The following is a 25,185-nucleotide window of genomic DNA, read 5'->3' as shown; positions in this document are numbered from 1 at the left end:
CCAGACTGTGGGACCCGCCGTATCCTAGGGGTTCAGATCTCCGGGCAGGGTCAGGTGCAAGGGGCAGGGCCAGATCCCAGGGGGTTCAGTTCGTCGGGGAGGTAGAGGCGGGGCCAGATCTCGGGAGATCAGACCGCGGGGCAGGTGCTAGGGTGGCTCCCCGGCGAGCTCCTGGGATTGGTCCCGGCGCTGGCTCCTCGTTAGCCCCCAGCGGGGCGGGCATGGCCCCCTGAGGCCGCAGCTGAGCCTCCCACTCCCGGCCCGCGGTCCCGAGTCCCGGCCGCACCTGCAGAGGCCCGGGCTGAGAAGGAGGGAAGGGGGAAGGCCGAGCCGGGCGTTAGCCCCCGCGCTGGGCGCCGCGGGGAGGGTCTTATCAGCGCGGGCAGCTGGCGGCCTGTCCCTGCGCGAGCGCCCCGGCCCAATTCAATGGCCATTGTCCGCCGGTCTCTTTGTTCTGAGGTGTCCGCTTCCTGCCGGGCTAGGAGCGGGCGGGCAGGAAACCCTCCGAGCCGAGGTCCAGACGAGGAGGCCGGCCCAGCCTGGGGTCAGAGGGGACGGCAGACCTGGCTCGGGGCTCCTGGGGGCTGGGGAGTGAGGCTGGGGCTCAGTGTGCGGCCTGCAGGGCGGGTGCAGGAGCGGGATGTCCCCTCCAGGGGAGGCACTGTGAGGGCGGGGCTCCCGACTGCAGATCCTGCGGCGCTGGGGGCGGGTGGAGGAAGGAGGAAGACCCTGAGACAGAGGGTGCCCCTCCCGGTTCTGCAGTCTTCCTCTGCTCCCTGCTGGATGACAGGCTCAGAGAGAGCCAGGGCAGGCTCAAGTTTCAGGGTCGTGAAAACCCAGTGCCCACGGCCTCCCATGCAGAAGACACCCACCCAGGACTGTGGGCTGCGAAGAGGGGCTGAGGCCTGGGAGGGGAGTGAGGCGGCCAGGGTTCATCCCTCCTTCCCGGGGGCTCTGCGGCGCTCCTGACCATCTGAGGCCGTCTCCACCCCCTCATCCCCTCTCCCCTGTGCTGCGCATTCACCAGACCCCGTGGGTTAGCCCAGCACAGCACCCTGGTTGACTGGCCATCGGTTGTAAGCTCACCCGTAGCTGGGGCTGGGTCTCTGGGAGCTGGTGGGAGGGGGAGTTGGCGCCGGTGCCACAGCCCACCGGTGCCCACCAGAGCTCCCCATGGCACTCGAGGCCACTGAGCCAGCCGGAGCAGGATGGCCAGAGCCGCTGCTCACTTCCCACCATGTGCCCTGGGGTCTCCTGCAGTTCCTTTTTCCGAGACCCCCTGGGTGCCTTCCCAGCAAAGCCCTGGCCCTGACTCAGGCCAACTCAGTCAGCAAACGGAAGCCACCACGGGGATTTCAAACAGCAGAACTTAACGCGAACAGCTTGGAGGGGATGCAGGAGCGTGGAGAGGAGAGTCTGGCAAGCCGGAAATCAATTTCCTGCTGCAAGAGGCAGCCAGCAGGTGGGGTGGGGGGGCGGCTAGCCAGGCCCCACTGCTGCTGTGTCTCCACAGATCGGGACAGTGGTGCACCCCCTCTTGCTGACGTCCCTGCCGTCATCACCACTGCCTCTTTCTGTCCCCATGTCTGCCACCACCATCATCACCTGAAGTTGCCACTGCCGGACAAACATGGCCTGTCCCTCCTCCTGCTGGACTTCCTTGGAAAGAGCTTCCAGGGAAGTCAGCAAGAGGGTGTGGGAGATGGGGAGGCAGGCTTCCCTGGTGGAGAGGAGGCCCCCCACCCTCCAGCTCATGAGTACAGTGGGCCCCGGGTGGAGAGGAGGCCCCCCCACCCTCCGGCTTACGGGCACGGTGGGCCTGGGGGCCACGTGCACATGGCTTTCAGCATTCCCACCTACAGCTCCTCCCGGGAACTCGATGAGAGCAAGCCAATGGCCACCCCAGCCCAGCTGCTTGTCCCTTGGACAAGTCTTGCCTGCCTCTGAGGCTCCTGGGGGAGTTCACACAGGTGAAAGGAGGTGCCAGATCTTAGTGGGCACTCTACAAGCAGCAGCATGTGTTTATGAAGGGCCTGGCACTAACCGGGGGACTCTGGGGAGCCATGCCATGCTGCCTATGAACCAGAGAAGTGGGGAGGCAGCCCTTGGCATGAGGAGCCAGAGGGCACGCAGCCCAGGAAATGGAACAGGGCCCTGAATCTGAGTCTCCTGTGTGAGCTCAGGTCCTCTGAGAAGAGGACACCAGGACCCCATGCAGGTGCAATTCAGGTGGGGAAATGCAGGTCAAGGACAGAGAGGGGAGGAGGCACAGGAGCAGGGAGAGCCTGACTGACGCGGGGGCGCTGGGAAGGATGGAGGTAAGAGAGCTGGGTGGTGGGTGGGAGGAGCCTCAGAGCTGGGGCCGCCTGGGCACGATGCCAGTGTGATGCGGGGCCAGCGCTGGGCAGCTGGGCATTGTCTACTGGCTCCTGCATCAGGATGTCTGCACAGAGCCTCATCACAGCCATCTGCACCTGGTGACAGAGGAGGGCATGTGTGTCCCCCGTGGGCAGGGTGGTCCCACAGTCTCTGTGTGCCAGGAAATCCTAAGGGGAGACTTGGGGGATGGAAGGAAGAGGGGAGGGAGTGAGAACCCTGAAGACCAGAGGCCCCAGGGTGGTTGGCCGGGTCCCTACCCAAGAGAGACCAGGAGGCGAGTGGTCCCAGGAAGGGCAGTGGGCTGGGGGTGGGCTCCAGGCTGCCTCGTGGTAGCAGGAGCTCCTCAGGCTTGGGGACCACACACAGGTGGTATACAGAGCTGGGGAGAGACTGACGGCAGCTGGGCCCTCAGAGGAATGATTTGGAGCTGGGTGGATTCTCCCGGAAGCTGGGGGCGGGGTGCAGAGGAGCTATGCCTCAGTTGGCAGGAACCTCTGCTGACTCCTCCTGCACCTTCATCAGATCTCCCACTGAGACGTTGCCCTTCACCTCTCTTCTCCAGAAGGGAAAGACGTTGGGGGTGCCCTCAAGTTTCCTTTACCATGAAGGACTGTCCCCTGGCAGGTCAGATGTCCCATGGGCTCCGGAGCCACTCAGGAGCACACGCTTTCCAGGACCCGCTGGCACTGGGCACCTGCAGCCATGGCCCCTGTAGAGTGGCCCTCCCTGACCTCCCCATGTCCAGGGACACCCCCCACTCCCCAGCCACTGTGGGCTCCATGCTCACCCCTCCCACCCCACCCTTGCTGCCTGAGCACCCACAGCCTGCCCTCACCACAGCCCGCCCTCACCACAGCCCCTCAGTGCCCAAGCCTGCAGCACTCTGTGCCTGGCTCCTCGGGAAGCCCTCCATGTTTCACACCAGCTGTATTGATGCCTGTGTTCTGGCTGCTGGATGTGGAGCTAAAGCCTAGGAAGAAGGCAGGGGCTCCCTGGAAGGCCAGTGGGCCCTGGCCCTGCCCTGGGGGGCTGGCAGAGCGGGGAGGCTCTGGGACACTGGGCCTGGCGGTGTTGGCTGGGGCGCAGGGTGGGGGCTGTCTTTGTGGGAGGTCCCTGCGTGAATCACCCCTTCAGGCGCAGGCACAAATGCAGGAAGTTGCCATTCTACTGAACTCTATTTTCTCTCACAGAGGGGAAAGTCTGTCACACGAAGGGCATTGTTCCCTGGGCTAGCACTTTCCGGGTGGGCTTGCTCTGTAACGGGGGCTGGGGCTCACTTGGTGCTGGGGCCCTGGGCTGAGCCGTTTCCCTTCGAGACCCAGGGGCGCCTAGGGGCTAGGCATGTGGGGCCTCGGTCCAGCAGCCAGCCCCAGGTGACAGCACGTCCACAAGGCGGGTGCCGGCAGGAGCAGGGCTGGGGGCCTATGGAAGGAGGGGCTGGGTGGGCCTGAGTGCGGCAGGTCTATTTTGTGCCTGGCGGTGGTTTCCGGAGTCCCCATGTACAGGGTGGGCTGGGGAGAGGAGGGCAGATGTGTCCTCCTCTGCCTTGCCACACCCTCCCTCCTCTTCCCAGGAAGGGACCATAAGGCCTCCCCTAAGACTGTGAGGCCAGCCCAGCCCCTGCCCCCAGGCAAGGCTTGCAGCCCCCAGCCCTGCTGTGGGCCTGTTTGGCTGCTCTGTCCTTGGGAGACCCTGCCGTGGTTGGGGAATGCAGCTGGGCCAAGCAGGAGGTGGAGCCTGAGAGTCCTGCGGGGGGTGTGTGGGGTCAGCGTGGGGCCCGAGAGTCCTGCGGGGGTGTGTGGGGTCAGCGTGGAGTCTGTGAGAGTCCTGCGGGGGTGTGTGGGGTCAGCATGGAGAATGCTTTATGGGCTGATGTGCTGCCCAGAGGAGCAGGGCATCGTCTGCAAAGGTCTGGGGCAGCGGGCACCCCTCCCACATCCTAAGGGCAATGCCAGATGGGGATGGACCAGGGAGCCATGTCGGAAGTCCCAGGAGAAGCAGCACCCAGGAGCTGAGGCGGAGGAGGAAGAAGCCACCCCTGCTCTCCCAGCTCCATGAGAGTTGGGCTGAGGGAGAGGAAGTGACTTGTGTCTTCTCCTTTGGCCAGACTCCCCGGCCCAGGCCAGAGCCTCGTCATTTATGAGCTCCAAGCCTGTGGCCGGCATCTGAAGCCCATGGTGGACACCTCCTGCTGCCGCTGGGCCCGCCCCTGCCCTCCCTGGGAGGTACTGCCCAGTGAGGGTGGTCTAGGGTCTAGGGCGGCCTAGGGAGCACCCGCAGGCCCTGCTCCAAGTACCCACCACCCAGCCCCACCCGCCCCAGCCCAGCCCATGACGGGGACCGTCTCTTGCACCAGGCTGCCCTGGTGTCCCAGGGGCCATGGGGTGTCGGGGCACACCCAGAGCACATGCGCACATGCGCGGTTCGCCCCTCTGTTGTCTTCGTAGTCCTGGAACCACAGCCAGGAACAAAACAGACCAACAGAGGAGACAAGACCAAGTGAGAACTGTCCACAGGCTTAGAACACGCCACGGGCCGAGAGGACCTGGGTCCGGCACCTCAGGCACTTTCAGCTCCTGCGGGTCTCAGAGGGCCTGTGTGCCGCCGGTGGGTGCTATCACCTCCCACCTCGTGGGTCCGTTCCTGGGGGGGAGGGGCTCACAGGGGGAGGCGCCTGGCATGGCAAGTGCCCAGCCCTGGAAGAGAAAGAAGCAAAGTACCCACCTATGCCAGCAAGAAGAGGTAGACTAGGCATGCCCAGAGGGGCCGGGGCAGGGCAGAGGCCCGGGAAGAACCACCCGGAGGCTCAGAGGTGCCCCGGGGAAGGAGCCAGAACTGGACGTGGGTGGTGGTGGGGTTTCCCCAGAACACACAGTGGTGGGGGCAGGGCTGTGGAGACTGGGGAGGTGTGGGCATCCTCCTGTTCACCCCAGGGAGAACAGGTCGCTGGAGGAGGAGTCTTTGAGAATACAAAGTCAGAATTTCCCTAGGTTAAAGATGAACAGCTCGAGCAGGAAGGGCTCACAGCTCCAGCAGGAGGGTGGGGCCCAAGGCATCGAGGCATCTGACTACAGGCCCTGGGGCTCAAAGGCACGTATGTCCCCCTCCCCATCGCTCAGCGACCCCCTCCCCATCGCTTAGTGACCCCCTCCCCATCGCTCAGCGACCTCTGCTGCTGCTCCCGGGTTCTGCCTGGGAGACCTTCCCCCTTTCCTATGGGCTCCCCAGCCCGTCTCACCCAGGGAGGTCCCTGGAGCAGAGGTTCAGGGCCCTCCCCACCTGCAGGGGTCGACTCGCACACTCCAGCTTTCGTGTACATAGCCAGTGACACTTCACAAAGTTTTCCAATTTGTTTTTATCGTAGTAAAAGATACACAATGTAAAATTTACCATGGTAACCATTTTTTAAAAGTTTTTTAAATTGAAAGAGTAATACATGCCATGGTAAAATTTAAATAGCACCTAAAAGTATGCAGTGAATAGTGCATTCCCTACCAGAGTCAACCATGGCCAACAGTGCTTGTGTGTTTTATATTGTGTTAAAACATGCGATAACAACATTTACCATCTTTTTTTTTTGGGGGGGGTTAAGATGGGTCTTGCTCTGTCACCCAGGCTGGAGTACAGCGGTACATCATAGCTCACTGCAGCCTCGACCTCCTAGGCTCAAGAGATCCTCCCACCTCAGCCTCCCAAGTAGCTGGGACCACAGGTGCACCACCACGTCCAGCTAATTTTTTGTAGAGACGGGGTCTTGCTATTTTGCCCAGGCTGATCTGGAAATCCTGAGCTCAAGCAATCTGCCTGCCTCAGCTTCCCAAAGTGCTGGGACTACAGGTGTGAGCCACCGTGCCCGGCCATCTTGACCATTTTTAAGTAAACAGCTCAGGAGTGTTAAGGAACATTGATGGTGCGCAACTTTTGCCACTGTCATTTCCAGAGCCCTTCATAGTCCAAAACTGAAGCGGTTCCCATTCAACACTAGCACCCCTGTCCATGCTCCCCAGCCCCTGGTGCCACCACCCCACTTTCTGTCTCTGTACCTTCGACTCCTCTAGGATCTCCTATAAGTGGACTTGGGCAGGAACTGTCATTTTTGGGACTGGTGTATTTCACTCAGCATAATGTCATCAAGGGTCCCCCATGGGTCAGAATTTCCTTCCTTTTTAAAGCTAAATAATATTCCGCTGTATGTATATATCACACTTTGCTTATCCATTTCTCTATCGGTGGCCTTCAGCTGTTTTAGGTACAAGTTTTAAATTTTCATAAAGCCCAATTTGTCTATTTATTATCTTGTTGCCTGTACCTTTGGTGTCATGTCCAAAAAAGCCACTATCAAATGGAATGTGTTGGAGCTTTTCCTCTGTTTTCTTCTAAGAGTTCTATGGTTGTAGCTCTTGTATTTAGGTCTTTCATCCATTTTGAGTTAATCTATTTTTTTTTAGAGACAAGGTCTCGTTCTGTGGCTCAGGCTGGAGTGCAGTGGCATGATCACTGCTCACTGCAGCCTCTACCTTGGTCTGCCAAGGTGCTGGGACTACAGACGTGCACCACCACGCCTGGCCCGAGTTAGGGTGATTAGGGTGGCTGGTGAAGATCCAACTTCCTCCTTTTGTATGTGAATACCCAGTTTCCCAAGGATGCCTCGCACTCCACCCAGCTCCACAACAAACGAACCACATCTGCCCTTGCTCCAGGTGGGCCCACCTCCCAGGTGCGCCCACCTCCCAGGTGCTTGGGCCAGAAAACCTGGGGAATATCTCTGGCTCTCCTGTTTCCTTCACGTTGAACTCTTCTTGGATCTGCTGTTGGGTTACATCCTGGATCCGGCCACGGCTCATCACGGGCCTTGTGGCAGACACAGTGTGCGGACCACCCCCGCTCTGATGGTTTCTACCACACTCGGCGGCCGAAGCCACAGGAGTGAGTGACATGCCCCGCCACCATTCTGGGCTGGCTCCAGTTCCCACACCTCCTCTCTGCACTATGCCCTTTTTTTTTTTTTTTTTGAGAAGGCCTCCATGGTCTTCAGCGTGGGGCCAGCTCTGCCGTCTGCTTTCCCTCTCTCAATGTGATTATTTTGAAGTCGATCCTAGATGTCGCCTCCTATTTCAGTTTTATCTCTAACTCATCTTTCAGAAACTGCCAGCTCAAGCATCCCCAAGCCAAGACGCCACAATGTGGAAAACACCGCGAACAGAGACTGCGTGCCCGTTTCCAGGGCAAACAGGACATTCTCCACATGGACATATGTTAGGTCCTCAAACGGGCCTCAGAATGGCCTGAGAAGTGGAAGCAGCCCCTGGAGACAGACAGACGATGAAACAATGCCTGCAAAATGCTGGAGGAAAGTGACTTCCAGCCTAGATTTCTTTTTTTTTTTGAGATGGAGTCTTGCTCTGTCGCCCAGGCTGGAGTGCAGTGGTGCGATCTCAGTTCACTGTAGCCTCCACCTCCTAGGCTGAAGTGATTCTCCTGCCTCAGCATCCCGAGTCGCTGGGACTACAGGTATGCGCCACCATGTCCGGCTAGTGTTTTGTATTTTTATTAGAGACAGGGTTTCACCATGTTGGCCAGGCTGGTCTCAAACTCCTGGCCTCATGTGATTCACCTGCCTCAGCCTCCCAAAGTGCTGGGATTACAGGTGTGAGCCACCACGCCCGGCCCTAGCCTAGACTTCTATACCCAGCCCAGCTATCATTCAAGGATGAGAGTGTAATAGACATTCTCAGATAGGCACGGTGCTCAAAATGTGTCTTCCATGCACCCTGTCTCAAGAAGTGGCTGCAGGATGGGCTGCAGCAGAGCAAGGGGAAGGGAGCCTTCAGAGGGCTATGAAGGAAGAGGCTCCCACGTGGGAGCTGGCCATTGAGAGTAGAGGGTGTGACACCAGGTGGCGCCTGTGGTGCAGCTAAGGATGCTGCTTCCCCACTGTATCTGCTCTGACTCATGCCTGGGACCTAGGAGACGGTGGCAAGGCCCTGGGGGTTTAGAAGCAGAACTGCAGAGCAGCCCCCGCCAGCCTCGTCACACGCCCTGACTGTGGGGACCTGGGTATCCTTAGAATCCTCCAGTCCCCACCCACTGATGGCCCTGAACGGCTCCTGTGAAGTCCCCGGGAGGCTGAAGACACCTTGACCCCAGGCTCTGTTCAGTTCTCTTCTCTTGAGACTTTCAGTGACAGGGTAAGGTTGAGCCCACTGTGAGATTAGGCAAGACAAAAGATAATATAGCTTAGGACATGCAAAACAGGCTGGGTCACTGGCTCACGCCTGTATAGCACTTTGTGGGGTCCAAGGAGGGAGGACTGCTTGAACCTAGGAGTTTGAGACCAGCCTGGGCAACATAGCGAGACCTCATCTCTACAAAAAATACAAAAAATTGGCTGGGCGTAGGGGCGTGCACCTGTAGTTCTCACTACTTAGGAGGCTGAGGTGGGAGGATCACTTCAGCACAGGAGGTCGAGGCTGCAGTGAATCAAGATTGCACCACTGCACTCCAGCTTGGGCAAGGGTGAGACCCTGTCTAACACAAAAACAACACCCCCCAAAAAAAGAAAAACAAAAAACAACCTAACCATCACCAAAACTCCCTATCATAGGTGAAAAGAAAAGGCTTTTCCAGGTGCCCAGAAAAAACAGCAGTTCCCAGGCTCTCCCTGCCGAGCACCTCACGAAGGCAGGACCTTCAACCTGGGAGGAAGCCTTTGTGTACTCAGCCTCCTCTGCAGCGCGCTCCTGGGTTGCAGGTGCTCCAACCTGCTCAGCCCCTTTGCTTAGTGAAGCCACCCTGTTCCTACTCAGTGCAGAAGCTTGGCTGCACACACACTCACACACACACACACCCCTCACACATACCCCCACACTCACTCACACACACGCACACATACCCCCCCACACACATACCTCCCACACACACCCCCTATACACACCCTCACACACACATACCCCCCACACATACCCCCCTAAACATACCCCCACACACATACCCACACACACATACCCCACACACACACCTCCCACACACCCCCTATACACACCCACACACACACCCATACACTCACATACCCCCAACCCCCCCATACCCCCACACACATACCCCCCACACACATACCCCCCACACTCACACACACACCCCCACACACATACCCCCCACACCCCCCATACCCCCCACAAACATACCCCCCCACACATAACCACCACACACACTCACATAGCCCACATACACTCACCTCCCACACACCCCTTATACACACCCACACACACACTCACATACCCCACACAAACACCCCATACACTCACACACACACACACCCCACACACATACCCCCTCCACTCACACCCACACCCCCCTACACATATTCCCCCACACTCACACACATACCCCCCACACACATACCCCCCACACACTCACGTATACCCCCCACACACATACTGCTTCTCACACACTCACACAGACACGCAGATACACACACACACACATACACACGGCCCAGCCCCCTGCTGTTCCTCTGGGTGTGGTCTCTGCTGTACCCCCCCACTGACAGTCCTGGAGACCACCACTCTGCTCACTTACGAGCACTCTGCACTCAACTCCTGCCCACACCCAGTGGACTTCTGTGCCCACACCCCCGACCTCCTGATCCCCCATCCTGACCCTCCTGCAACTTCCCCTCAACTCAGCCTCTCTTGGGACACTCCCTCTGCACTTACCTTGGAATCCCCGCCCCCAGCTCCCTTGCGTCCCTCCTGCCCCTGACTCCCCCACGTCCTCCCCACCCCCCGGCCCCTCACCTGGGCTCTGTCATGCCTGTAGCTCCCTGCTCAGTGTCCTCAACCCTCCAATCCACCTGCTGCCTGTGACCTTACTGGGAAGGAGCTGAGCCCTGGAGGAGCCCAGGGGCCCCCCTTGTACCTGCCCTGCCTCCAGCATGGCCCAGGAGCATCCCCAGCCCGGCGCCACCAGGAAGTCTTGCTCCCCAGGCCCCCTCGGAGCCCGCACCCAAGCTCCCTGCCAACGGGGGCCACTTCGCCTCCCTCCCCTCCCATCTCATCCTTGGCAGGGGCACTTGCCTCACTCCCCTTACAGAGGAAGGAGGACAGAAGCCCACAGCAGTCTCCTAGGTGTCCTGCAAAAAACCCGCCCACTTGCTGCGGGGCGAGGCCCCAGGCTGCAGATCCTGGTGCCACAGGGTCCTGCCCTGGTGGTGATGCCCTCCCCATGCATCCTCCCCGGAGTCCATACCTGGATCCCCAGAACCTGCGAGTATGGACCTTCTGTGGCAAAGGGGACTTAGCAGGTGTGACTAACAGAAGGACCCGAGATGGGAAGATGGCCCCGGATGACCTGGGGGGGCCCTAAATTGTGGTCACAAGGGCCTCAGAAGAGGGAGCAGGAGGGTGGAGGTGGAGACGTGAGGACGGCAGCAGAGTCAGGGAGAGGACGGAGGGGTACTCTGCTGGCCTAGAAGATGAGGAGGGGGCGGGGGGCGCCTCTGGAAGTTGGAGAAGACAAGGAATGGATCTTCCCCTGGAGCCCCCAGAAGGAGCCGCGCTGTGACCCGTGACCTTCGCCCGGTGGGATGCATTTTGGACACCTGTCCCCCAGGGCTGGAAGGCCATGGCTGTGCTGTTCCCAGCTGCTGGGTTGGCAGTGGTTTGTCTTGGCAGCCCTGGGGAGCTGACGCTGGTGCTCTCACCCCACGTGCCCTCTGGCCCCGCTACAGGGCATCTGCAGGGGCCTCTGCCACTATGCTCAGCAGGGTCTCTGAAGCCCCTACACTGCCAAAGCCAGAGGTGGCTTTTCAGAGCTCTCCACTGTGGCTCAGGCCACCTGGCCACATCGAGTCCTCTCATTCCCCCTCCTGGAGCCCCTCCCCAAACCAAGCTCCTCCTCCTCCTCCTCCTGCACCTGCTTCCGTGGGGAACAAAGCCATCCTCTGCACAGCCACCACTCTGGACAACAGCCAAAGGCCCTCGGACCAGTCTCCTCCTCCCCTGGCCCCAGGCAGCCGCGGTGACCTCCCAGAGGGGCATCTGACCACCTGCCCTGCCCAACCCCTCCGAGACTTCCAGTGTCCCTAGGGGATGTGCCAAGCACAGGCCAAGGGAGCTGCCCCCAGGGCCATGACGCCTCTTCCAGCCTCGGTCTCCTCCTGCCAGGACAGCTTCCTTTCTCCTGCGTTGGATCTTCGGGTTTCTGGGGAGTGTCGTGTCCTCGGGGAGGCTGTCCTCTGCCTCTGGGCATGCCTGCCCTAACTTCTTGTGACATCAGGCCTGCCCCGAACCCCCTGTTCGAGCCACCCCAGTGCACAGCAGGAACTGGTAAAGTGCCTGGGCTGCCTCTGCCTTTTATCCCTTTCCATCTCGGAGGGACAGCAGGCCTCACTTGCCCTATCCTCAGCTCCACGTGTGGGCAGTGGCCTTGTGGTCATAGACAACGTGGAATGTTCCTGAACAGCCTCAGTGACATAGGTTTTTCCTTTTTTTTAAAAAAAAAATTGAACCGAGCCAGGCATGGTAGTGTGAACCTGTAGTCCCAGCTACTCAGCAGGCCGAGGTGGGGGAATTGCTTGGGGCCAGGAGTTCAAGTCCAGCCTCAGCCACATAATGAGACCCTATCTCTAAATAAAATTTGTTTAAAATGGAACTGAAATTCACAGAACATTAACCACTTCACAGTGCACACTGAGTGGCATTTAGTACATTCATACTGTTGTGCACCAGCACTGTCTAGTTCCAGAATGCTTTCTTCACCCCAAAAGGAAAGGAAAGCCGGCACCCATCAGTCAGCATTCTTCATTCTCCCGCCCTCAGCCCCACCAGCCCACAGCTGCATTTCCATCTCATGGATTTACCTGTTCTGGACATTTTTTCTTTCTTGCTTTTTGTCTCCCTCCCTCCCTCCCTCCCTTACTTTCTCTTTCTCTCTCTCTCTCCCTCCCTTCTTTCCTTTCTTCATGGAGTCTTGCTCTGTCACCCAGGCTGCAGTGCAGTAGCAAGATCTCTGCTCACTGCAACCTCTCCCTCCCGGGTGCAAGCGATTCTTGTGCCTCAGCCTCCCGAGAAGCTGGGATTATAGGCACGCACCACCACGGCTGGCTAATTTTTGTATTTTTAGTAGAGACAGGTTTTCACCATGTTGTCCAGGCTGATCTCGAACTCTTGACATCACGTGATCTGCTTGCCTCGGCCTCCCAAAGTGCTGGGATTACAGGCATGAGCCACCGCGCCCGGCCTGGACATTTCATATTATGGAGAACGTGGCCTTTGTGTCTCGCTCCTTTTGCTGAGCATAGTGTTGCTGTCGCTTGTTGGGAATTTCTCTCCTCATGGCTGAGTTGTGCTACCTTACACGTCTACACTGCATTTTCTGGATCCATTCACCTGGCAACGGATGCTTGGGTTGTTCTTCCCTTTGGCTGCTGTGATCAAGCATCTGTCCGAGTGTCTGTTTTCAACTCCTCTGGGTGGATACCCAGGAAGACAGTTGCTGGACCACAGGGTAATTCTATGCTTAACTTTTTGAGGAGCCGCCAGGCTGCGTCCCACAGCGGGCTCCTTGCTGATATTTTCAGGCACTCAGCTCTGCAGTCTGCACTGCCAGACACCTCGACCTGAGTGAGTCTGAGGAGCACGGTGCTCTGCAGAGCTGCTGGCTCTCCCAGGGGCTCCTTGATGGGGCTACTGTTGCCTCCGCCTGTCCCGGGGCTGCTGCTGCTGGAAGCTGAGACTCATCCTCATTTTCCACACAACCACACGCAGGAAGGAGCCTGCACGTGACATGCCAGGGTGCATGCTTACCCTGGGCCCCTCATGCACTGGAGGAAGAGGACTGCCTGGCTGTGGGGTAGGGTGGGGCCAGCTTCTGGGCTGGGTGCTCTGGCGGGTAAACTCTCTGGCTTCCAGGACACCAGGCGGAATGGCTAAAGCGGGGAGACACAGGCACCTGTAGAGCTACTGGGGCGGTGACAGCTGGACTTGGATGCTGGCTTCATGACCGTGCTCCCCAGCATTCCCACCTGGTGATGTCCCTCCCCTGGAATCTGCAGGTGGCCCAGGACTTTCTGACCCACAGGATGCAGCAGGAATGACACCATATGACATCTGAGGCCAGGTCACACAAAGCCTGGCAGCTTGGCCTGGCCTGGTGAACGTGCTCTGGAGGGAGCCAGCTGCCACGGGAGAATCCGACTACCCTGAGACCACCATGCTGCCGGGAAGCCCACGCCAGCCACAAGGGAGGCCAGCCGGCCCTGGCTGTTCCAGCCACCCAACTGAGGGCGGGGGCGAAGAGGCCATCCTGGACGGTCCACCCCGTTTGACCTTCAGATGACTCCAGCCCCAGCTGCCACCTGATTACAACTGCAGAGAGACCCCAAGGCAGGGCTGCCTGGCTGAGCTGGGCGATCCACAGGCCAGGCGATAAAGGGGTGCTTTAAGGCACTAAGCTTTGGAGTGTTTTGTTACACGGCGATAGTTAACAGGGAACTGGGAGTCGATTTCAAGCCCACATGCCCGGTCCACCCTGAGCATGTCCCCTGGGCCATAGTTCAGAAAGCAGGTGCAGGTCAGGGTTCAGGGCCAGTGTGGGCCTCAAGATTGTTTCCTGCCGCTGTGGAGGCCGTGGTGGCATTTGGAGGGGTCCTTGGAATCCATGCCCAAGGAAGAACTGAAGCTGCCTGGGACCCTCCCACACCCAGGAAGCGCCGTCATCAAGGTAGGACTTGCAGGAGGAGGGAAGGGCAGCTGGCTTTTGAGTGGAGGAGGGACAGCTCCAGAGACAGCGTGGCAGCTCCCAGCCACCCTCGCCACCAGGAACCTCGAGGGGAGGCCCCCTCGGCCCAAGCTCTGGCCCCTCCCGCTCCCCACCCTCCTCTCCCCTAGCTTCTTTCCAGGGCTCGCTCTCTTTGGTCTCCTGTGATTCTCTTCCTAGGTCCACAGTCCCTCCCTCCCAGGGGGGCTGCCCCGCCCCCGGCCCCGCCCGCGGACCCCTGGAGTAACTTAATCTCGGGGTTGTGGTCCATCCCCAGAGTGGGGAGGCATCTGCTCGGCCCATCGCACCCCAAAGCTGCAGGCCCTTGGCTCCAACCACCTCCAGGCCCTCCCTCCCCCAGCCAAGAGGTCCCGAGTCCCACCCAAGCACTGTACCCCGGCCCGGCTGGCCCCGCCCGGCGGCCGGGGTCGACCCGGCCAGTCCTTCCTCCGGGCGACGCCCACGTGCCTGCGCGGCTTCCCTGGCACCGCGGCGACCAGCGCCCCGAGGCGCGCGGCACCCGACAGGTGGCACCTGCGAGCCCCGCCCACCTCGGCCGCCCCGCCCCGCCCCGCGCGCCCACGGAGCATGCTCAGAGCCGCGGTCACGCGCCCGCCCGAAGGCTCCTGTCGGGACAGGGCGCCGCCCAGTGTCGGCCCCCGCAGAGGTCGCGGCCCCCGCCTGTCCTGGCGCCGCCATGGAGCGCATCGAGGGGGCGTCCGTGGGCCGCTGCGCCGCCTCACCCTACCTGCGGCCGCTCACGCTGCATTACCGCCAGGTGAGCCTGCGCCCCCGCGTCCCCAGCGCCCCCGCCGGCGGCCCAGCCCAGGACCCGCGCCCCGCCCACCATCTTCTGCGCTGCCGGCCCCGCCCCGGAGCCCCGCCCCCGCCTCCCGCCGATCTCCCCGGCGGCCGCTTCTCCGCCCGCCGGGATCGCGGGTTCCCAGACCCAGTGAGCCCCCAGGCCGGGGAGGGGCCGCGGGAGGGACATCTGAGGGGGCACCACTCATCCTTTCAAGGAAGCATTGCTGGGCCCCATCCTTCCCGCCCGCCCAATCCGACCCTCTTGGCAGTGGAACTCCTTGGTTGCCCTGGGGATCAGGGAAGGCTTCCTGGAAGTGGTGGCTTTCATGCTACCACTTGAAGGAGGAGATAGCTGGGCCGAGGAGGAAGGAGCAAGGAGCGCAGAGGCCGGGAGCAGGGAGGTAGGAGAAGGAGCTGAGTGAGAACTTGAAAGAACCTCTCAAAGTGGGCTTCCTCCTTGCGGTTTTTTCCAGGGAGGGCACCTCCTTGGAGTCTCCATCTGCCTAAGCTCAGCCTTCCCCACCTCCTAGGGTGTCACCTTCTCCCATGCCAGGCCCCGGCACAAGAGGCTCTGTTGCCTCACTTAGCACCAGGCACATGGTAGGTTCACAAGGAGTATTTTGTTTTGTTTTGTTTTTGAGACAGGGTGTTGTTCTGTCTCCCAGGCTGGAGTGCAGTGGCGTGATCACAGCTCACTGCAGCCTCAACCTCCCGGGCTCAAGCGATCCTCCTGCCTCAGCCCCCACCCCAGTAGCTGGGACCACAGGTGCACACCACCACACCCAGCTAATTTTTAAAATTTTTCGTAGAGACGACGTCTCACTGTTGTCCAGGCTGGTCTTGAACTCCTGGCCTCAACCGATCCTCCTGCCTTGGCTTCCCAAAGCATGGGAGGCATATGTGTTGGGTGAAGGAGCTGCTGCCATCCTATTCCCACATCCAGTGGATCACTGAGTCCCGAACCATCTTCCTCCAAGCCCAGCCCTGTCCAGTTCGGGCCCCACCTTTTGCTTGCGTGTCCAGCTGCCCCCAGCGGATCTCCCCTCTGCCAGAGCTCCTCTATGCCATTTAGGCAAAGACCACCTTCCTGGCCACAGTCAGTCCAGCCCCCAGCCTCTCTATCAGGTCAGGTGGTCCAGGTCGCAGTGTCTCTCTGCCTGCCTGCCTCCCTCAGGGGGCATCCTGTCCCCGCCATCACATCCAGGACCCTGCCCCTCACCATCCTTGTGAAGCCCTCTTGGCCCCCACCCTGAGAGAGGCCTTTCCCTGTTGCGGGAGTCCTGTTGGCTCTGGAGGACAGGGGATCCCTCTCCCCAAGGCGAAGCTAAGCTGGTGGCGCTGGCGGGGGGCAGCTGGGATCAGTCAAGGTACAGCAGGTGGGGACATGGGGTCACTGCCCTTTTCCCTGACGTTGGCCATATGGGATGCCTGCTTGTGGCTGCACAGTCCCCACAGGGCTGGGTCTCAGGCAGCAGGTACAGGGTGGCTCAGGCAGGTGCCCTCTGTGGCCCTGGTGGCAGCACTCTCTCCCTCACTTCCCGTGAAGCGCTCAGGGCAGCCCTTGCAGCCTCAGTGGGCAGTCCACTGGCACAGCTCTGCTGAAGGGTTCTGGTGACCAGAGCTGAGCTGGTGCAGGCCGTGGCTGTGGTGGACACGGATGTAGGCTTAGGCTGGGCCGTATCTCCTCAGGGCCAAGGGACATAGGGCTGGACGCTGGCTGCCACCCAGGGGCAGCTGCAGCCCTCAGCTTTTTGCTGCATCCAGCCAGGGGAGGCCTGTGATGTCAGACAGACCAAAGGCAGGGGACCCCCATGGCTCTGAGGCGATGGGGACTCGTTTGCACCCAGCCCTGCCCCTCCCTCCCGGGCCTCAGCAGCCTCTCTCAACCTTCCTGCACCTTGACCTGGCTGGACCTAAGGGTCTGACACGCTTTTGACCTTGAGCTGAGGGGGTCCTTGAGACCTGCATGGGGTGATGTTACTCGGGGGGAAGCAGTGGTGGGGAAGGGGCATGGACACAGCAGGCACATGGCAGGCTGTGGGCAGGGGGCTTTCCTGGAGCCTGCCCTGGCTGGGTGGTGGCTGTGGGGTGGCTGGATGTCAGGCAGGCCTGGGCTCGCCTCCCGGGAGTGGTACCCCACGGCCTCTCGGGCTGCCTGACCTGCACAGGACACCGGCCCTCCCTTCCCTTGGAAACCGGTACTCTCCCCCCAGGACGCCTTTGCCTCCCGGCCAAGCTCAGAGGGCCTCTGCGCCTGCCCAGAACCCCTTCCTCACTTCTGTCTCCTCTTCCAGAAAGTCCTCAGGAAGGCTTCCTCCCTCTTCTGCAGTCCTGGCTGCACTTCCTGTGTCTCTGCTGCTCAGGCCTCTTGTCCATTTCACAGCCTGGGCAGAGCCCCCAGGGTGGGATGAGCAGCTGGCCTGGGCCTCAGAGTGGCAGATGGGCTGAGCGTGCCGGAGATGGGACCCCGCGGGACCCCAGGCCCAGCCCCCAGGATGGGAGTGCATCTCAGAATGCATCAGTTCCAGCCTCCCCCAGCAGGCCCAGCCCACACGCCTGCCCACCATACCTCCTCCGTTCACTGAGTGCCACCCAGGGTGCAGGGGCCTGCCAGGGCGGCGTGCCCAGCGTGGGGGAGTGGGAAGGGGGAAGGTGGCTACAGGAGAACAGGACCACAGGGTATGTGGGAGAGCCGAGGCCAGAAACTGGGGTCACTGAGTCCTGTAGTACGATCTCCTACCTGGCTGGGGCGCCACCCTTCCTCATCTGCTCCTGGCGCCAGCCCCTCCTGCCACCCTGCCCCATCCACTCCTGGTGCCGGCCCCTCCTGCCACCCTGCCCCATCCACTCCTGGTGCCAGCCCCTCCTGCCACCCTGCCCCATCCACTCCTGGTGCCGGCCCCTCCTGCCCTCCCGTCTCCACCTGTTCAGTGGCCCAAGGAAGCTTCAGCAGGAAAACCTGACCTCTCCTCTGCCTGCGGGGCTCTCTCTGCCCTGCTGTGAGGGAGTCACGCCTGCCCTCCCCGAGCCTCCATGAGCCTTCCTATACTTGGTGACGGTGTACGTCTCTCTGCAGCCCCTTGTGCTCAGTCTGTGCTGGGCAGTGTTTCATGAGGTGCCTGGACACCTTCCCTGCCCTTTGCCCTGACCTTCTGCCTCATTCCTAGGGTATTAGGCTGTCCTTGACCTCCTTGCCTCTCCCAGGCTGCTTGCTTCTCTGCCCACGGGAGCTGCAGCTCCTGGCTCCCGTGGGCCCAGGCTGTGAGCCGATCTCCCTGGTTAGGAGTGGGTGCAGCGGGTCTGTGGCCTCCTCGGTTCCCCGAGCACCTCCACCCATCCTGGGGCATTCTGACCGCTGACCTGCCTCTTCTAGAATGGTGCCCGGAAGTCCTGGGACTTCATGAAGACGCATGACAGGTGAGAGCCTGGCCCAGCCCAGCCACTGGGGAAGCCCCAGACTGATGTCCACGGGGACACTGGGCCCAGGGGGAAGGTGCCCTCTCCTCCCTGATGTTGCTGTTCCCTGTGTGGGCTCCAAAAGTCCCTTCTCTCTGCCTGGCCTCTGGGTTTCCTGTCCCTGAGGGGTCAGCCTGAGGCCTGGGGGCTGAGTCAGGTCTTTGCTCAGGCCACCGAGACCGTGATGGTGGGCAGGCCCTCTCAGGGCAGGGAGAGGCCGTCCTGGAGCCTTTGCCCCTAGCATCCAGGGTCTGGGCTGGATGGCGACGTGGCTCGAGGAGTGTGGCTGGTGGGCAGCTGGTCAGTGAGGGCCACATGTCCTGTCAGTCACCCGGCCGCAGCTGCTAGCACCCTGACCTACTCAGCTGCCCGTGTGTCCGTCCCTGCCCCCCCGCCTCCCATCCTACCAGCTGGAATACAGCAGGTCTGCGTCCTGGCCGGACTGTGACCCTGGAAAGCTCTGGTCCTGCCTGGGTCTCAGCCATCCTATCTGAGCAAGGGGCCTGACCTCCCTGGGCTGCTGGCAAGGAGGTGGGATGGCCACGCTGGGAACAGAAAGATGGGAGGTGGGGCCCCAAGAGGGCCAGTGGAGTGCTTCTGTGCTGAGCCCCTCCCCCGGTACACAGCGTGACCGTTCTCTTATTCAACTCTTCTCGGCGGAGCCTGGTGTTGGTGAAGCAGTTCCGGCCAGGTGAGGCCAGCTGGGGTGGGAAGGGGGATCTGCAGGGTCACCTTCAGGTCCCTGTGGTCTTGAGGGTCTGAATACAGATGTGGGAGGGGGCTCCAGGGGAAGCTGAGGCCCTGGGAGGGGGCCTGGCTGCGCGGGTGACCTGGAGGTGGCCACCACGTGGCTGTGAGCACAGTCTGGCTTCTTCCCACGCAGCTGTGTATGCGGGTGAGGTGGAGCGCCACTTCCCAGGGTCCCTAGCAGCTGTAGACCAGGACGGGCCTCGGGAGCTACAGCCAGCCCTGCCTGGCTCAGCTGGGGTGACAGTTGAGCTGTGTGCCGGCCTCGTGGACCAGCCTGGGCTCTCGCTGGAGGAAGTGGCTTGCAAGGAGGCTTGGGAGGAGTGTGGCTACCACTTGGCCCCCTCTGATCTGCGCCGGGTCGCCACATACTGGTGAGTGGGACCAGGCTCTCAGGCCTGTGGTGTGGCTTAGGAGATGGGAGAGAGTGAGGGCCCCGTCCCTGGGAGTATGCAAGCAGGATGGATTCTTCCTTGTTTTTCAACATGGGATTAGGGGAGGGTTAGACCGAATGCGCCTCAGATCCTAAGCCAGGCCGGAACCTGGGCTCTTGGGGCTCTCTCTGCAGCATCTCGGCCCCATGCCCCCAGCCTGCGGCCCCCAGCCGTGTGGGGCAGGCCGGGTGGCAGCTGCTGCTGACAGGTGCCTCTACTTCCTGTAGGATTAAGACCGGGCGCTGGGGGTGGGGGTGACTCACAGCTCTGTTCTCAGAAGGTGGCTCAGGAATGAGGGAGAAGCTGTGTCCTGGGCTGGAGAAGGGGTGGCTCCAGCTCTCCTGGGGAACAGGCACTAGAGTCTGCGCTTTGAGACCTGACCCACCAAACTCAAGGCACCAACTCCTGCCCCGTGATAGCTGCCAGCTGGGGTGGGGTTGCCTTCCCAGGACAAGATGTTGGGATGAAGCCCATCCACTTCCCCAGGTACACTGCGATGGGCTCCTGACCCCAGCTGAGGTCTTGGGGAAGGAGGAGGGTGTCACAGAGACCCCCACCCCCACCAGCTGAGCACCAGCCTCCACAGCCTCCTCCAGAGGCCAGGGCCCGCTCCACTGGGAGAAGCACCGGAAGTCTCTGCACCTGTCAGCCTGGCACATGGGCCACTCAGGGTTGAGCCTGGGGCCCTCCCACCTCAGCAGCCTCAAGGACTTCACCTGGGCACGTTCCTGGCTAGGTGGGTGGACTCCCAAGTTAAAGGCAGCATTTCCACGCTGGGCCAGGCATGGTGGCTCACGCCTGTAATCCCAGCACTTTGGGAGGCCGAGGCAGGCGGATCACCTGAGGTTAGGAGTTCGAGACCAGCCTGACCACATGGAGAAACCCCGCGTCTGCTAAAAGTACAAAATTAGCCAGGCGTGGTGGCAGGAGCCTATAATTCCAGCTACTCGGGAGGCTGAGGCAGGAGAATCACTTGAACCCAGGAGGCGGAGGTTGTGGTGAGCCGAGATTGCGCCATTATACTCCAGCCTGGGCAACAAGAGCGAAACTCTGTCTCAACAAAACAGAATTTCCACGCTGAAGGGTGGACTTGGATGTGAAGGATGGGCCTTGGTTTTCTGCAGGTGTCTACCCCGTGGCGGGCCATGCCCACTGTGCCCCCAGCTCCCCGGCCCATAGTACTGAGCACAGCTGGGAGGCATGGGAGAGGCTGGAGTCCCCTTGGTCCCCCTGGAGGAGGTGGGCCCGGGCAGAGTCCTGGCAGAGGGACCACATGGCACAGGCTCTCAGGGCAAGTGGTCAAGCAGCCCTGGCCGCGGTGGTTCTACCGGCACAGCCTCTGGGCCACAGCCTGATTGTGAGGGTGCTGGGGAGCCAAGGAGGGCTCTGGGAAGTAGGCATCCTGCTTAGACTTGCATTGTGAAGAGCAGGCCGTGGCTTCAGGGACGCAGGGCTGGAGATGCGGCTGACTAGGGGGCAGGGTGTCTGTCTCTGAGGGCCCGATGGGGGGCTGGACTGACAGCCAAGTTCACCCCCCTGTGGCAGGGCCCGTGGCTCCCTGTCTGTGACTCTGGAGGTGAGCCAGGCCTCTTACCTGCCGCTGCAAGGACGAGGCCCAGGGAGGCAGTCAGCTTGGGGCCTGATGGAGTGAAGTTGGAACGTGCCGTGGGGTGGGGGAGGCGTTGCCCAGCCTGGCTGGCAGATTCCTCTCAGCCCGGGCCAAGGGCCGGGCCTGTCTCCTTCACAAGCCGGCGGAAACCGGGGCTGGAAACCCCAGACCCGCCACTTCCCTCAGAGGCGCAGCCGTGGCCGCCGCCGGAAATGGGCTATCAGGAAGGGGTCTGCGGGAGGTGAGGGGCTAGAGGGCAAGGAAGCAGCTTGGTAAGGTCGGTCTGGGGTGGGTCCCCCCCTGGAGGTGGGGAGGCCTTGGGGGTGGGGCATGGAAGCCCCCAATTCTGTTCCCTGCCCCTGCATGTTGGGCACATCTCAGAGGGTGGCCTCTACCCTGCAGGCCTCCGGCTGGCCTTGGTTCATGGCACCCGACAGCCCCTCCTGTGGCGAGCCAGGGCTCCCCCACCCCCTGGTCATCTTCCCAGATGCCCCTCAGTCCCGTTTCTCCCCAGATCCACACGTGGACTTCCCCCTCCTGTTCCAGAATGCAGCCCAGCCCCTCTGCCATCCTGTCCTCCCAGCCCGTGGTCTCCTCCGCACACGCCAGTCTAGGCTCCTTCCCTTGGTGCCTGACCCCTCCTGGCTGCCAGCAGCCCCCTTCTGGCCACTGCCCACTGAGGGAGGGGGCTCCCTCTCACCCCTCCCCAGCCTGGGCCACTGGGCCTGATACTGAGGACCTCGCTGCCACTGCACCCCACTCTGCCATGCTACGGGCCGGGTGGGGGGGGGGTGGTCAGTGCATGCTGTCCCTAGTCTGAAACTTGTGTCCTGTGGGTGCCTGGTGGGGAACCCTCGCGGGAAGGCCTGGTGGGGAACCCTCGTGGGAAGGCCGTGCCGGGCCTGCTGGGTTTGTCTCTGCTTCCCAGCCAGCCTGTGTCCCGGGGTATGGGCTGGGGTCTGGCATGGGGCTCTGCAGCCGGCCACAGACTGAGGGGCTCCAAACAACACTGGGAACAGCCTCAGGGTATCTGTGGTTGGGGGCTGCAGACGGGGGTGGGGTCTTCTGCTCGGCCTTGACAGGTTGCAGGCAGGTTGTCAGCCGGATCTGCAATCTCATGGGGGCTTGGGGTCTCCCTGGCTCATGTGGTTATGGCAGAATTCAGCTCCTGGTGGCTGGGGACTAGGTCCCACCTCCCTGCTGACTGTTGGCCCCTCCCAGCATGGCGGTTGCTTCCCCTTCAGGGCCAGCAGGACGGGTCTGAATTTCTTCCTTTCTGGCGTTGAAACACCCTCCGGAGGGCTTCCTGATCGGGCCATGCCCGCCTAGGATGCTCTCCCTTTTGATGAGCTCAAGTCACTGGTTAGGGTCCTTAATCACATCTACAACACCCACCCCACCTGGCAAGTACAACCTGATCAGGGAAGCGATGCCCTGCTGCGGGAGGGGCCACGGGCGTGCACACCAGGTGGGAATCTGGGTGGGAGGGGGCATCCCAGAGTCCTGCCTACTGGAGGGCTGGAGGGAGCAGAGTGGAGAGCGTGGGTTGGAGGGTGGTAGAAGGGCCAGGGGGCCAGCGGGGCCAGCGTGGGTGACTCAGCAGACCCTGTCTCAACCCGTAGGTCTGGAGTGGGACTGACTGGCTCCAGACAGACCATGTTCTACACAGAGGTGACAGATGCCCAGCGTAGCGGTCCAGGTGGGGGCCTGGCGGAGGAGGGTGAGCTCATTGAGGTGGTGCACCTGCCCCTGGAAGGCGCCCAGGCCTTTGCAGATGACCCGGACATCCCCAAGACTCTCGGCGTCATCTTTGGTGTCTCCTGGTTCCTCAGCCAGGTGGCCCCCAACCTGGATCTCCAGTGAGATCCCAGAGTTCTAGGCAGGGGCCAGTCTTGGCCACTCACCCCACACCCTGCAGACACCAATAAAGGCTTGCATAGCTCCAGCCTTTGCCTGCTGGTTCTGAGCTCTGTGACCAGGGCCTTGGAGAGGACTGGGGAAGGGGCGGGGAGCAGTGGCCCTGACCTGAGATGGCCCTCGGGACATAGCGAGCTCTCCTGTAGCAGGAGTAGCTGGTGGCAGGCCATGCAGGTGGCTGCTATGGGGCTGAGGACAGGCCTGGGGATGCCATGGGCAGGGCCAGGCCGTGCCTCCTCTTGGAGCTGGGAGGGGTGGGGTCCGGGACTCATGGAGGGTGGCATGGCAGGCCTGGGGGTGGGCCTGCTCGTCACGGGGCTGCAGCATGAGCTGTGCTCACGGGAGTGGTGGCTGAGCCAGTCCTCGGGAGTTGGGATGGGGTGGGCAGCACTGCAGGCTGCTCGCTGCAGGGAAAGTATGCTCCCTGCTCCTGGGGCAAGTGAGGGGTCCCCACCCTGACTGGGGCTGGGCTAGAGCCACTCCACAGGAGCCCCGAGCCAAAGCTGCCCCGTGTCAGGGGCCCCAGTAGCTGTTCCGTGCACCCCCAGCCTTGGAAGTTTTCCAGGGGACCTTCCTCGGCCTGTGGGATATGCAGAAATGTCTGCAGGCTTGCTCCAAGAGGAGCGGGTGGCGGCACAGAGTGGAGACACAAGGCCAGTGGTCTTGACATGGGCCAGGTTCCTGGTGCCAGCCCGGTCCTGGTCCCGGGGCACGGCCTCACCCTGGGCCGCCCAGTACCAGGCTCTACTGGTCCCTGAGTGTCTCTGGCCTATATGCCCTGGCCTTGCCTTCTGACCTGTTCTGAGGGTGGGGCTGTAGGAGATGCGTGCAGCTCAGAGCTGCTCCCCAGGTGCCCAGAATGCTTGCGGGGCAGGAGGGGACCCTGCTCGCCTGGTCTGCTTCCTGGACCACAGGTGCACAGTAAGGGTTCTGTAGGTGAATGGGTGTGTTGGCACTGGTAGTGGGCATTCGAGGGCACTGCTGGGCCATCAGTCTGGGGCAGGATTGATCCGCTCCTGGACATCATTAGGTCCAGGCTGTGGCTCCCAGGAGGAAAGTAGAGAAGGGGACAGTGAAGTGAAGGGAGCCTCAGTACCCTGCAGGTGGCACCCTGGGTGGGGAGGTGGAGACTGACCCCCTGTTGTCATCCAGCACAGTGCTAGACAGCCTGGCATTGGAGGCTGTCCTGAGGAGGCTGTGCCTCAGGGGCCCACAAAAGCAGTGCCACCTGTATGTAAATGCTGGCTGTTGCCCAGGTGGGGCCCTGTGGGCATCAGCAAGGCCAGCAACAGGGCTGCCGGGGAGGGGCTGTCAGGTATGGGGTGTGTGCCAGGGAGGGGCTGCCAGGTATGGGGTGTGTGGGTCTTGGCCAGCCTCAGCTTCACCCTACCCAGATGAGGCCCCAGCAGGACATTCACAGGACAGGAGCTCTGCCCGACCCGCAGCAGCCCTGCTATGCTGCCCTTACCAGCAGCCTGCCTGGTGACACCATGAGAGTGCGATGGGCCCTCTGGGTTGACCAGCAGAGGCCTCCCACTGCCTCAGAGGGACCTCTCACAGGCACCAGGTGGGTCTGGCCCCTGAAGCACTCAGGGGACAGGTGACAGGGCACCCGGACCTGGGTGTAGTCCAGCCCCTCACTTTGCTCTGCAGCCCGATGGGGTGGGTCAGCAGGCAGCGCTGCCGGGCCTAATGGAGCTGGCATTGATTTCCCAGCACTGGAAGGGGGGTTGTAACCGGAAACTCCCCTCCCTGTCTGCTATATTTAGCACTGCAGGACCCAGCGGAAGCACAGCTTACTCCGGAGCCTCGCCGGCTCTGTCCAAACCCCTGGCAGCCCGTCCCCAGCCTGGTCCCCAGGAGTGCCCTATGGGCCCAGAGCTCCTGGCCAGGCTGAGCAGCTGCACCCTTGCCCTCTGCACACAAGCTGGGCACCCCCCAGCCCTCAGAGTGGGAGCCCTCCAGGCTGGGGGACGGGTGGCTCTGGGAGGCTGGAGGGTGCTGTGGTCCAGTGGGCCCCAGGACAATGACGAAGCCCCTTTCTAGAAGAGACCGGGTTAGCCTGGTCTGGTGAGGGTTGGG

The 25,185-nt window shown here is 61.6% G+C and overlaps 1 protein-coding gene across 7 annotated transcripts; it reads left to right on the top strand.

Annotated features, from left to right (window-relative positions):
- Positions 1-14,730: 14,730 nt before the first annotated feature.
- On the top strand, positions 14,731-23,131 carry NUDT14 (nudix hydrolase 14). Of its 7 annotated transcripts, none has more exons than XM_054448667.1 (6): positions 14,801-14,914; positions 15,414-15,540; positions 18,314-18,357; positions 19,023-19,087; positions 19,280-19,517; positions 22,809-23,127. In XM_054448667.1, exons 2-6 carry the CDS (start codon positions 15,487-15,489, stop codon positions 23,047-23,049), a joined length of 642 nt encoding a protein of 213 aa, XP_054304642.1. In that variant the 5' UTR covers positions 14,801-14,914; positions 15,414-15,486; the 3' UTR covers positions 23,050-23,127. The 7 variants fall into 7 exon arrangements, with proteins under 7 accessions (XP_054304640.1, XP_054304647.2, XP_054304643.1 ...); XM_054448671.1 differs by having other exon boundaries at positions 18,314-18,358; positions 19,057-19,087; XM_054448665.1 differs by lacking the exon at positions 15,414-15,540 and having other exon boundaries at positions 14,731-14,914; positions 22,809-23,131.
- Positions 23,132-25,185: the final 2,054 nt, after the last annotated feature.

Source organism: Pongo pygmaeus, chromosome 15 (assembly GCF_028885625.2).
Source record: "Pongo pygmaeus isolate AG05252 chromosome 15, NHGRI_mPonPyg2-v2.0_pri, whole genome shotgun sequence".
In the NCBI taxonomy this organism is placed as follows: Eukaryota; Metazoa; Chordata; class Mammalia; order Primates; family Hominidae; genus Pongo; species Pongo pygmaeus.
Note: the sequence above shows the minus strand (reverse complement) of the source record. Positions and strands in the feature narration are given on the sequence as shown.